The sequence below is a fragment of the Microtus oregoni genome, unplaced genomic scaffold, assembly GCF_018167655.1.
Source record: "Microtus oregoni isolate MIOR12 unplaced genomic scaffold, Mior012 000037F_ref0000500, whole genome shotgun sequence".
Taxonomy (NCBI): Eukaryota; Metazoa; Chordata; class Mammalia; order Rodentia; family Cricetidae; genus Microtus; species Microtus oregoni.
This window is the reverse complement of record NW_024543096.1, coordinates 19947659-19961017: the sequence shown is the minus strand read 5'-3', so window position 1 is coordinate 19961017 and position 13359 is coordinate 19947659. Positions and strand designations below refer to the sequence as shown.

Here is a 13359-nt window from a genome sequence, read left to right as displayed (position 1 = left end):
AGAACGGGTTGAAGGGTACACTGACTGTCACAGAAAGGCTTTGGGGTTGGTTTCTGTTGAGAGCCATTGCATCTGATAGGCTCTTAATCCAGCCTTTGGAAATTGAATAGAGATCTGGAAGTTTCTCAAAGGACAATGGCACTCTCTAGTATTTCCTTTTCCAATCCAGAATGCGGTAAGATCTGACTTTGCGTTCTCCCCTGCTAGACAGTGATCCTTTCAGGCCACGGCTGACAAATTTAGCTGTGGGAAGGAGAGTGACCTGATGCGGTGTGGACCAAGAGCATAATTCTGACCTTCGTGGGACTCTCCGTTCCTCTCCCACTTCCATCAGGACTATAGTAGCTTTGGGTGATTTTCTCTAGTCACTGAATTCAAAATATCCTAACTTCCTGACTTACTTTCTCCTAAGACCCAGGAAGAAAAATTAAGCTTTCAGTTACTATGCCTTACTGGGTCAAAGGGACAAAAAATTTAAATAAGCTAGAATAATTTTAGGGTTAAATGGAAAGTTTATCTTAAAGGAAAAGGGCTCCCATAACAAGGATGGTAAATACATTAGAGCCCATCTGCTATGCTAGGAGGAAAATCTCATCTTTTAGGAGAATTTTCCTGATTTTGTTTTTCCTCTTTAATCCTATTCTCACAATAAGAGCCCCTGAGAAGTCGCTGCTTATAGAGGTCTGTTGTACAGCATGGTGTCTATAGTTAATACTGTGTTGCGTACTTTAAAATGGTTAGAAGTAGGTCTCACGTATTCCCCCTTCTCTTCCCTAACGCCCCCCCTACGTGAGGTGATGGGTAGATAGCTTAATTGGCTTGATAATAGTAAACTTTTAACAATATGTTACAAGCCTGTGTATCAAAACACACCATATACTCTTAATTACATCATTTTACCTATTATAATTAAGATGAAAGAAATCACCCATGCGTGTATATTCAGAACGCAGATGATCTTTTCTTTCTAATTTCTCTATAAACTTTCCTGTAATATCAAAGGAAACTCTTTCACCATTTCCATGAACTTGACCATAGCTTCTGTTTTGGGCAGGTGAGTGCTTCTATGGTTGGTTGGAGCCTCTGCTGGCCAGAATAGCCGAGAACTACACTGCCGTGGTGAGTCCAGACATTGCATCCATAGATCTAAACACATTTGAGTTCAACAAGCCTTCTCCATATGGAAGCAACCATAACCGTGGAAACTTTGACTGGAGCCTTTCCTTCGGCTGGGAATCGCTTCCTGATCATGAGAAGCAAAGGAGGAAAGATGAAACCTACCCAATCAAGTAAGCTGCTTGCCGCCACGTCTTCCCTTCACGCCAGGAGCACCGAACGCTGCATGTGCATATGTCTTTTGTTTGTGTGATAATCCTGAATAACAGAAAAAAATACATTCTATATGTAGACTAGTAATGTACGAGGCTCTTTTGCACAATAGGAGAAACCATTGAGATTAGGTGAATTCTCATGTCCTCATAAATTATAGTTTAAGAATATTAAAGCAGGTTAAGGATGGAAATGATAATATGAAAGATGACATTTTTAAAGTTCTTACTTCCCCCACAACCTTAACTGTGAGGAAAAAAATTTCAGCTATTCTATATCTACATAAAAGAGTTAAAATGTAATATCTCTTCACCTCTAGTGTCAGTTTGGTTCTTTAAACAGCCTTTCAGCCTGTTCAATTTCCGTATCAAACTTTGCCGATGTGTTTCTTTTCAGGACCCCCACCTTCGCAGGAGGCCTATTTTCTATATCTAAAGAATATTTTGAGCATATTGGAAGTTACGATGAAGAAATGGAAATCTGGGGAGGTGAAAATATAGAAATGTCATTCAGAGTAAGTTTATGGAGATTAAACATCGCATACATGTCAAACAGTGTGATGTATTGTGTTCGGATTGGCTCATACAGACCGATGCAGATGTATGCTGTCTTTATGTATTTAGTGCTTTCTATAATGTAATTGCTGGAAAATTGGCAATGAGGCTATTTCCATTTAAGTTGTAACTTGATATATTTATTCATGGTTGCCAGTGTAACAAGAGGAATCAGTTAAACTCCTGTGTCCAGGCAATAACACCAATTAATGCACTTGTAGCTACTGAATTCCAGCCAAGATAAATATAATTAAACCTAGTGCTTCAGGAAATGAGTTGATTATCAAGGGAGTCAGTATGGAAAACATTTATTTATAACTGTAAAGGACACTAGGCTTAACTCTTTGCATCATATGAACTGTTCTTTTCATAATGCATGTCATAAATTAATATAAACCAAACAGGCTTTTAGTAGTCATGACATGTGCTTCATATATTCAACTTCATGACCTCATTTTTGTGGCAACCCTGTCACTCACTTTTTGTCCTTTAGGTTGGAATGTGGTGGGGGAAAGCCCTGGGAGTCGGGTTTATGTGTTGGCTCTGGTTCCATTGCACACCGGCGGTAGTGGGCCCTGCCACATCTGAACTGCTGAAGGGCAAGGGTCTTTTTAAAGCTGACTCTGCTTCCAGCCATAGCCCAGGCTGAGTCTCAATGCAGCTTGTTGAACTGAACGTGTCACTGAGCCATCTGATTTATTTTAATGGGGGGAAAAAAGAGATTTCGACCACTTGTCTCAGTTCTAGCGTCCACTTTTGAGCATGGCTTCATTTTAGGGTTTTTTTCTTACTGATTGTTGATGGCGGCGCTAACCAGTAGGACATTTTACTTAGAACTACCGCGAATTTTAAACACATTCTACATAGACGTGGGCTTTTCAATATGAAAAACTCCCTTGAAAATATATTGAGTTATATTCTAGCAATGATAGCTTTCTTGAATGGTTTTCTTTAATACCAAATTGAATATCCAAAGAGGAAATAGAGTCTGGGTTCTTTTGTACCCAGACAGCTAGTTCATTTCTTAGGAAAAAGTGTGTAGTTTCAGTAAGTGGCCATGTGTTTAAGGAGGACGTCAGCTACACCAGAGAACCTTGTTTTTCTCTGCATATTAGAACACTTGCATAATTATTGGCCAAAAAGAAAACTTGGAATTAGTTTTTATGAAGGACTCAGTACTCATGCCCTTGTAAACCTACTTTCTGGAAGATGTGCGTTTGTTCTTTGTATTTCTCATTTCGTTTATTAAAACCATTGTTTACATCTATAGAGCATAAATTGAACTGGCACAGAGACTTTATAACACGCTAATAAATCTCTATATTTTGTATTTATTGATATTTTAAAGGTAAACTTAAAGCAACAGTTTTTTCCCCAAATACTGTAAATTTAAACAAATATCATTAATTATCAGGTGTGGCAATGTGGTGGGCAGTTGGAGATTATGCCTTGCTCTGTTGTTGGACATGTTTTTCGCAGCAAAAGCCCTCATACCTTCCCAAAAGGCACGCAGGTGATTGCTCGCAACCAAGTTCGCCTTGCAGAAGTCTGGATGGATGAATACAAGGAAATATTTTATAGGAGGAACACAGATGCAGCAAAAATTGTTAAGCAAGTAAGTGAGGGCCAAATAATGAAATGACAGTTAAAGACTTTTAACTGTCCATAGTTCATAAACTTTTTTTTTTTGCTTGAATCACCTTGGGGGGGGGGCATTTAAAAAGTATTTTTGAAGGTAGGCCTTTAAACTTTAAACCTTAAAATAAATAGCTTAGGGCCATCAGGCTGGTGCAGGAGCTTGTCACCAACCCTGATAGCCTAAATTCAATCCCTGGGACTGACACCATAGAAGGAGAGAACTGATTCCTCTAAGTTGTCATTTGACTTTACATGTATGTGCCATGGCACATGTATACACACGCACACACACACACACACACACACACACAAATGATAGTAATAATAATAATTATAAAATAGTAATAATGTGAATATAACTTATTCATGTTCTCCTAATAGAATAAGATTAAACAGTGTTATAAAATTCCGGCATTTTTAATTGTTTCCCTGGCCCCTGAAAATAAAGGAAAATAAGATACAATTAACTCAAAATTGCCTTTTTCAACTCAAGTTCCAGTTGGGAATTTTGTTGAGATTAAAACACTTAAATTAGAAAACACCCGACTGTGCGGTTTGGGGATTATTTTTTTGCACTTGACTACAAAGAGATATTGATCTCACTGGGTCTTAGTGCCGTTTGTCTGCACGCGTTTCCTCACACCTCGTTCTCCGGGTCATTTTTAAGTAAAGAGGTGGGATGAGCTCAGAATTCTCCCACAATCAGCCCCACATCCTCAGCATTTTTGGGAGACCTTTGTTCTTTAGACATCCTGTCCACAAGCAAAGTGTATTACAGCCCTCCAGGGGACTTGATTCTTTTAACCACCAGGGACCAGGCAGGCAGCACACCCGTTGCTTGAACGAATGGTCCATTTATTGTTCATCCTGCATCCAGAGTTTTACCGAATACCTAAATGTCAATGCAAATAGGACCGTATGAAGGATTCATCAGAGCCGATTTGATTGAGAACTCCCTTCATGCTCTCATCTGTTTCCAGAAATCATTTGGTGACCTTTCAAAAAGATTTGAGATAAAGAAGCGCCTTCAGTGTAAAAATTTTACATGGTACCTGAATACCATTTACCCAGAAGTGTATGTACCAGACCTTAATCCTGTTATATCTGGATATGTGAGTATTTTTATGTTCCCCCTTTTCCTTGATAAATTCCCTCCCATACCTTTTAACTTACTGCTTTTGGAGTTTTCCATTATTAATGCCACTTCCCTGAAATTAATTGAAAAATAGAAACTGTGCAGTTGCATATATATATATAATTTAAATCTTTTACTTAGATTAAGAGTGTCGGTCAACCTCTGTGTCTGGATGTTGGTGAAAATAACCAGGGAGGCAAACCGTTGATTTTGTACACGTGCCATGGACTCGGCGGAAACCAGGTGAGCGCTTCCGGACACAGTCAGATGCTGGGTGTTCCTCAGAAGTCTCAGCTCAGCTTGACACTAAGGCACATGGCCGTGCGGATGTTTTCAAGCTAAGCATGACGTTGTAGGGTATTTCCATTGGCTGGAAAAGTAATCTGGAGTTACCCACTTGATCAACAGAAAGGACCAAAAACAAAGCAGAAAAGTGTTATTTGATGTTGTGTATGTCTAATGTAGCTTTCAACCTTGTGTGACTGTCGGTATGGAGGCTTTGGGAGTCATCCGGGGAAGGCAGTATCAACTAATACAGTAATAGCAAATTGCTTCCAGTGATAATGCTGGCACAGCTGCACTATAAAGTCCTTTGAGGGCAGAGATACTGTTTCAGACACTGAATCTAAATGCTGTTTCTCACTGACCCCCATTTTTTTCTCTTTGATTACTGACATCCTTGTTTCCACTCAATTTTTTCTATTAAGAGCAAATGTGATCTGTTACTACCTAGCCTACTAAAGATGTAGAAATTTTTAAGTTTCTAGCTTTTAGCTTATTTTGACCTTATCCTTAGCAATTTAGTTCAGAGAAAGATTTGTTTTTCTGCACAATCAGTCAGCTAGTTCCCCAAGTGAGCCCTGGGTGAGCTTCATCCATTGGCTCCTAGCTCCATTAGGAACCCAATCTGTAGGACCAGCATCTGCAGTCAGTAACATCAGGTCAGGAGTAAGGAATCCAGGGGCTTTGTGGATGTATCAAACCGCCTCAGGATTAGATGAGGGGCCCATGGACTTTTCTGAGAAAGATAACATCTGAGACTTTCTATTGAGAGGTGTTTAGTGGAATGGTAAGGAAATAGGCAGAGTATAAGGAAGGATATACAAAGAAAAACATCTAGAACTTTTTCTTTTCTGGGAATTGTCTGTGTGTTGGCACAGGATTTTCACAGGCTTACATGTTTGTGCTACTGTGTAAGTACTTCTACAGGGCTTTGAAAGAAAGTATCAGTGTTAGGAAGAAAGGATCAATGTGTCTCCTGGCAAGTCTGTTTCTGCACATCTTCCTATTCATTGAATTCAGCTTAATTGGTTTCAGTCTTTATTTGACCATATACAATCTTTTAATTTTTTTCCTTTCTTTCTACATAAGAATAGTTATAGAAATAATTGTTATTTTGTAAATAACAATTTGCTTATTTCCTCATTTGTAAATATATTATCATGATTGTAAATACTTAGGCATTTCTCTCAAGGTCTCTCCAGAATAACAATTATCTTAAAATGCATTATTACTACTATTTTTGTAATAATTTGCTGCAGGGTACTATCTTAAAAATATAGTGTGTGAGTGTTAGTTTTATGCTTTTCTATTATCTTTTTCTGTGTAGATATTTTTGTAGCGAATTATAAAATTAATTGTAAATTATCAATAGAATAGGCTGTCTTTAATAACTATGAGGAGGAAATTCAGTTATTAAAAATATTTGTATAACTTCATCATACACCTTGTCCTGTTGCAAGATTTGAAAGTCATGACTGACCTTGTGAAACCTGTGTCACAGAAGCTGTTTTTTCATAAGAAGTGAAAACTATAATGTAGTTTGTGGTGCTAACAGAGATAGAGCAGGAAGAGATGATATGAGTGATGGATTCAGAGGTTGGACTTGGAGTTAAAGAAGATGGTTGTGGAGCAGTCATCTGAGATGGAGTCAAGCATTCGGGGAGAAGAGCATCTTGAAGGAGGTCTGGGTGAGAGCAGCCATGTAGAGGAGGTTCAGAGAACACAGCAGGCCAGCATGGCCAGCACACAGTGGTCTAGGCAAGGAGTGAGGGAAATGAGGTCAGAGATGCTGATAAGGAACCTGGTTGTATGGAGCTCTGCAAACCTATTAAGGAAGATGGATTTGATTCTGAACTCAACAGAAGCCATCAAGAGGTTTTTGAGTGGGCGAATAATGTGATCTGGCTTGTATTTTAAGATGGCTCTGGCTTCTGTCATCCTAACGCACTTATATCTTTTATGTGTTTATTTTTTATTTTTGAGATTTAATAAAGTTTTAACTTTTCCCCCTTCCCTTTCTACCCTCTCATATAACCCCCCCCCCACTCTCCCTCAGATTCATGGGCTCTTTTTTCCCTAATTGCCATTGCATGCATATATGTGTATGCATATAAATTCCTAAATATAACCTGTTTACTCTGCATAATGTTACCTGTACATATGCTTGGCTCTGGGAACACAACCAATTGATATGTTTTTCCCTGGGAAAGACCACTTACCGGCTCCCAGCTTTCCTCTGTTGCTTATGGTTCTTTCAGTAGGGTTGAGGCCTCAGTGGGCTTTTCCCTGTCCACTTTGGCATGTCTATTGGTGTCCTTGTTCAACTCACTTTCAGGCAGTCCTGTTTTATTTTAATCAATTATTTCCCTCAACTATTTAGCAAATTTTAGTTCCTTGAGAACTAAAATTCAGACGTCTCATTTAATTTGAGCATTTTTCTCCTTTTCTTCCATTTTGATCATTTAATAATGTTTTATGACTTGTAATCCTTATATAACAGTATTTCTGAATGCAAAGCAAAGAAACTCTTTTTGTTCTGTGGCTGGATTGGAGACTGTTCTTGCCCAGTGCAGTTATGTCATTGCAGCCTTATGACAGTTAATATTTCATGCACATTCTCCACTAGAGCATGCCTCCCATAATTTCAGCTGGTTACTTATTTACTTTGTCCTTGCTACCAAATTATTTTTAACTATTTTCCTTTCCTTCCAAGTTTCGTCTTAGTGACCCTTAAATAATAATATGTAATAGCCTTTCTTCTTGTTTTTGAGTTCTTAAGGCTTATCTTAGTTTAAATTACTTAGTTAGGAATAGTTAGAGTGTTGTTTCTTTCTCCTTCTTAAGTTACTTTCTACAGTGCTTCCCCCTGAAAAGTTGGTTATAAAACCAATTTAATGTTTTACTTGTAGGAGAGAGAGAAATTAAGCGTGAGACTGAGACAAGGAGCTGGGGTGAGGGCTCTGGGTTCTGCTCATGTTTGTGGAGTGTTTCCTCTAGCACAGTGCCTGCCTAGCATACAACAAAGGCTCTATAAATATTAGTGCTAACAGGCGTTATTGCATTATTGATAATCAATTATGTTAACACATTTCATCCTTAGAACCGCCAACATTATTAAATATTTGATTTATTATGGGGCTGGGACAATAGTTCAGACAGTAAAGTGTCTTCCACGACAGTGACTGTCACTAGATCATACAATGCTTAGCCTTGGCTCACAGAGAATCCAACTAGCCACGCATGTAATTCTAGTAGCATAGGACAGGCTAGCTCTGGTGTCTTGTGGGAGTCTTGAAAGTTATAGTTTTCCACCAAGGGAAAAACTGAAGAGAAACAAAGAGGTAAAATAGGACTTCATCTAGTCCCTAAGGAATGAAAACGAGTTAGCAAACCAGGAAAGGGTCAAGGATTCCCAAGCAACAGCCTGGCAATAGAGCAAACTCTTGGGTTATTCTTTAGAGGTTGGTTTATATTAAATGAGCACGGTCTGCTACAGCTGAGGCAGTGGCTGCCATGAGAATAAGTCCTGAACACCGCACGTGTCAAATAGCGGGCAGGGGTGGGGAGGAGCCTCGAGCAACACAGGTGATTTTCATGAAGCCAATTTATCAAGCCCGAGCTTTAAAGGGCTTCTAAGCAGCTGACAGGATCGATGCATCCTTGGGTCAGAGGTTGTCACTGCAGGATAAATTAAGAGGTGATCCGAGTCAGAGAAGTGAAGACGGAGGAGGAGTAAGCATGAATGAAATGACATCCGAGAAGAAAATTCAGCAGAGCTTAAGAGACTCGTTAATTGGTTGTGGAGATACACATTAGTTAAAAAAGCTACAATGTACCAAGTGCTGACCCGTGGGTGTTCGTCTTTGCTGAAAGTGCTCTACATCTATCAACCCATTCGATTAGTGATTTCAGGAATGCTATGGGCAGGGGTGCTTGATACCCATCTCACAGGGACAGAAGCATCTCTGAGAGTCCATGCTAGCTTGTGGATTAGTGCAAATGACTCAGTTGAGATGAATGAGAGAAGGATTGTTGTGGGGGAGAGAGAAGCAGCAGCCACTTAACTGCCCTCTAGAACTTTGCAGGCTGCTTTCTGCCGGCCTCCATTCTGCCATGGAATTTGCAGTTTCTAGTTTGGAAAGGAAGGGTTCCCATAATTAGGGAGTAATCCCTGAGGGCAATGGACAATATCAAAAGCTTGCTGTCTTCTGTCACAAGGACCCTGCTTACACTTCTGACCTCTGTATCATGGTTGTTGAAGACCTCAGGAGCTTACCGTTTAGTAGGGAGCTGGTTGGTTTTCACACAGGTACCTTTGTCAACAATGTCACTCTCCTTCCCACAGTACTTTGAGTACTCCGCTCAGCGTGAAATCCGGCACAACATCCAGAAGGAGTTATGTCTTCATGCCGCTCCAGGGGTCGTCCAGCTGAAGGCGTGTGTCTATAAAGGTCACAGGACAATCGCCCCCGGAGAACAGATATGGGAGATAAAGAAGGTGACTGACTGTGGCTCATTTAGCCATTCACTAGATTATTTTGAATAGCTCTAATTGCTTTACTGTGCCATATATCAAATTACTTCACCTTCAATAGTTCCGCTATTTTTATGTGCTCCCTCGGTGATAAGAGAATATATCTAGGGATTTAGTGGGAGCTACTAATCGTAAAGCTGAAGCCTGTCTTAAGCAGGTGAAAAACTTCTATAATTTTTATCTATCTATTTATTTATTTATTTATTTTTGGTTTTTTGAGACAGGGTTTCTCTGTAAAACAGTCCTGGCTATCATGGAACTCACTCTGTAAGACCAGACTGGCCTCAAACTCACAGAGATTCACCTGCCTCTGCCGCCCCCATCCCCAAGTGCTGGGATTGAAGGCATATGCCACCACTGCCTGGCTATAAACTATTAATTAGTTCCTTATCCTTGACTTTCAAAGAGTTTTTACAATAGACTTTGAAAACTATGTTTATTCCTTAAAGGGACAAAAAGTGTGCTTTTCACATAGAATTGTTATGTCTTCCCCCATTTTAGTACATTTTAAATTAATCTGGAATCGAAAGAATGTATGGCCGATCGCCTGTTCTCAAAAACGTTTAAGATTTAGCTTGACCATAGTACTTTTTATCAAAAACTAGTTTTGTGTAATAATAGCATACCATAAGACTGGCTTTTCTGATTTTGAAGTTGGCCATTTGAAATACCTGAAATGTATTTCGGGTTTGCTCTCTACTTTCCTCTTGGTTTTTGAAGTGACTCACATTGACTAGAAGGCAGTAAAGTGAACTGTAGAGTTATGAACAAAAGTCATCAATACTTTACCAGCTCTAGTTGATCTTAGACTTAAGGTTGAGAATTGGACACATTAGTTATGCAAATCTCCCTTCACCTTTAGAGAAACCGTAAAGTCATTTTCATATCTAACTTTTAGCTGTAAATCATTAAAACTTAATGTATGTTGTGTGTTTCCTTTTTTCCAGGACCAACTTCTGTATAACCCATTGTTTAAGATGTGCCTTTCAGCAAATGGAGAGCATCCAAACCTAGTGCCATGCAACCCAGCAGACCTACTCCAGAAATGGATTTTCAGCCAAAATGATTAAGTGTTCCTTAAAGCTAAGGAGTTGAAAAGGACATATTTTTCCTCATAAAACTGTGACGAGGCGTACACTGTAGTTATTGAAAATTATGCAAAAGCAGCTAATTGTAACTTATTCCAAGTGCATTTTCCTTATTTATGTCTTAAGATGTCTACGGAGTTCCGCGGCAGAGACCCTGTGGGTTTCTGTCTGAAAGCTCAGCACCTAGAAATACCAAAGACTATTCTGAAATGTCCAGATGTAGAAGAGAGATGTTTACAAAGACAATAATTTTCCTAGAGAAGTGACCTGTGCTTGTACCCTTGGGGGTATGCACAGCTACATCCGCACATTCGCCACTTAGAATATTTCCCCCAGTTGTAGGGGAACTGGAAAAAGATTTGATACTGTATTTTTATAGCTATGTAGAAATCGATCAATGAAGGTCAGTCATTGGCCTTTCTGTACAAACCAGGAAATTTTTACAGATCTAGAATTTACTGTTCCAAAATCCAGGTAAACTTTTGTTGTCTTCGTTTACTTGTCTGTCACATATTTCCATAAACATGAAGTTGAATAAGGAGAGGACTATTTTTAACACTTCAATTTTTGGAAAATTTACAGATATTTTTTAGTCTGAAGCCCACTGCACTTGATGCACGGGAGTCTTCCCCAGATGGCTTTTTTGAAGCGGCTACACTGTGTGTTTTCCCAGAGCACTTTTAAAAAAAAAATTTATAAATTATTAGCTGTTACTACAGGGGTTCCTTCTTCCTTTCTAGTAGTCTTATTTTCTTAGCTCAACTCACTAATCCCGAATATTTATAATGCTGGATTTCAAATGCAGTCTACTTGACTCAATTCTAAATGTCGTTGTTGATTCATTATACAGAGTGGATTTGCAATGGATCTTTCCCATAAAAAGTAGCCTTACTTTTATCTATGTGAAAAAGACAATAAAAAAGAACCCTGAACACTAGTGCAAACTTTTGTTTCTGTTCTGTCCAATTTGGGGTGGGTGGAATCTGTAATTGATCATTGTTTTATGGTTGTTTTATGGTACGTATGAATTGCCCGCCGTTTGTGGAGCCCCAGATTCTTTTAAGGAACACGCCAGCTGAGACAGTAGCATGAAAACAGGGTTGAAGGTGCTGGTAGATTTATGAATTCCTGGTAGCTTTCTTTAATGTTCCCATAAAATTATATTGGGAAGTCACTGTTTCCTATTTGGCCATCATATAGAGAGAGGTCTTGTATTATTTCAGAAGCAAAATAGAATTTGCTTTAAAACCAGTAGTGTCTCAGTTGTGCAACAGAAAACACTTCTTACTATATAGCTTTAATTAAATAATAAAATATTAATTAAGTTTTAAAAAGTTGGATTAAAAATTCCACCTTCTCTAACCAGTTACTTTGCAGAGATTTCAGTTAAAGGAACGTCTACTATTTTCCTAACTATATCAAAAGCTAGAGGGAGTGTAAGACTTTGCCGTTCGGCTGTCTCTTTTAAGGTAGAGAGAAAGATACACAATTCTGAATGAAGTAGTATGCCACCATGTTGCACTGTATGACTGAGATGACTTCCTACCTTTTAGCTTTGGCAGCCCATTAATATATAAACGCTTCTCTATTATTATAGCTAATAATGCCATGAAGTAGTAAGCATACTGTATGTTACTTCTTGGGTGTGCAATTTCTCTTCCTCAGCTTGTTCCACTAGACTCATGAGCCAAGGATGCTCTCAACACTTATTTTATCCCTAAAAACAATACAAAGTGGAGCAGTTTCTCAATGAAATTTTATGAATGATCTTGAGGAAAACCTGTTTTTAAAAATGAAACCAATACGCTGGTGTTCACAAAGAATCATACGTTGATGTCTCGTGGTCCAAGTCAAGTCACTTAAATTGGGTTGATCACATTGTGGCCGTATTAAATATATCCACAGGAAAGATCCTTACCTGACACAGCTACCTCAGGCTGCCACTCGAGTGTCATATCAGCAATTCGATTGGGGACTGGCCCTTTGTGGAGAGAGTCCCTCCAAAAGTGCCCTGAGTTCCGGACCTGTGTTAGCAGTAATTCAGAAAGTCTGGCTGCCATCCACTTGCATGACTTGCCTGCACTCAAGTGTAAAATTGTGGAACTCTTGCTCAATTTGAAGCTGACAAGGCAAATGGTCTGGTTTTGGCTGAAGACCTGGCATGCTGCCGTCATTCCAGAGGACCATTCCAGAGGCCACCATAGCTGAGTCCAGTATCCTGCCCGGCTCAGGGTCAATTCCATGGTCAGGCTCACTAAAATTTGAGAGGTGCCTACTTAGTTAGCCATAGGAGAAAACAATGCATTAAAACTCCTGGTTGTGATGAATTTTACATCACTATATTACCAGAGAATGCACATATATAGTCATCAAAACATATATGAAGGGTAGTGCAGTAGCTCAGTTGGAAGAATGCTTGCATAGCCTGCTCTGGATTAAATCCCAGCACTGCATTAAAAACAGGAATGGTAGCACCTGCCTATAATCCCAGCATTTGAGAGACAGAGGCAGGCTGATCAGAAGTTCAAAGTCATCCTTAGCTACATAGAGAATTTAAAGACAGCCTATCTTAAAGGAGACCCTGGTCAATAAAACAATATAAATATTAACATAAACATAAATGGGAAAAAGTCATTATTTCTGGGAAAATAAGTTTAAATTCTTAGGAGAATTTCATTTCGTTGTCTTTAAAGTGAGTTGCGAACATACAATTCATTTTATTGGCAACAGAAATAAATACCTGAAGACACTGTGATTGTAGTGTGACTTGTGTGAAAGATGCTTAGAGCTCTGGGAAAC

General features: G+C 39.1%; 1 protein-coding gene across 1 annotated transcript in view; it reads left to right on the top strand.

Moving 5' to 3' along the window:
- The window catches only part of Galnt3 (polypeptide N-acetylgalactosaminyltransferase 3), a 34780-nt gene extending 23283 nt beyond the window's left edge, over window positions 1–11497 (top strand). The window contains exons 5-11 of the mRNA XM_041631648.1: window positions 1055–1289; window positions 1726–1843; window positions 3298–3498; window positions 4502–4633; window positions 4798–4899; window positions 9284–9436; window positions 10420–11497. Of these exons, the coding sequence (XP_041487582.1) occupies window positions 1055–1289; window positions 1726–1843; window positions 3298–3498; window positions 4502–4633; window positions 4798–4899; window positions 9284–9436; window positions 10420–10542 (1064 nt within the window). The 3' untranslated portion in view covers window positions 10543–11497. The remainder of the gene's footprint in view (window positions 1–1054; window positions 1290–1725; window positions 1844–3297; window positions 3499–4501; window positions 4634–4797; window positions 4900–9283; window positions 9437–10419) is intronic.
- The last annotated feature ends 1862 nt before the right edge of the window (window positions 11498–13359 follow it).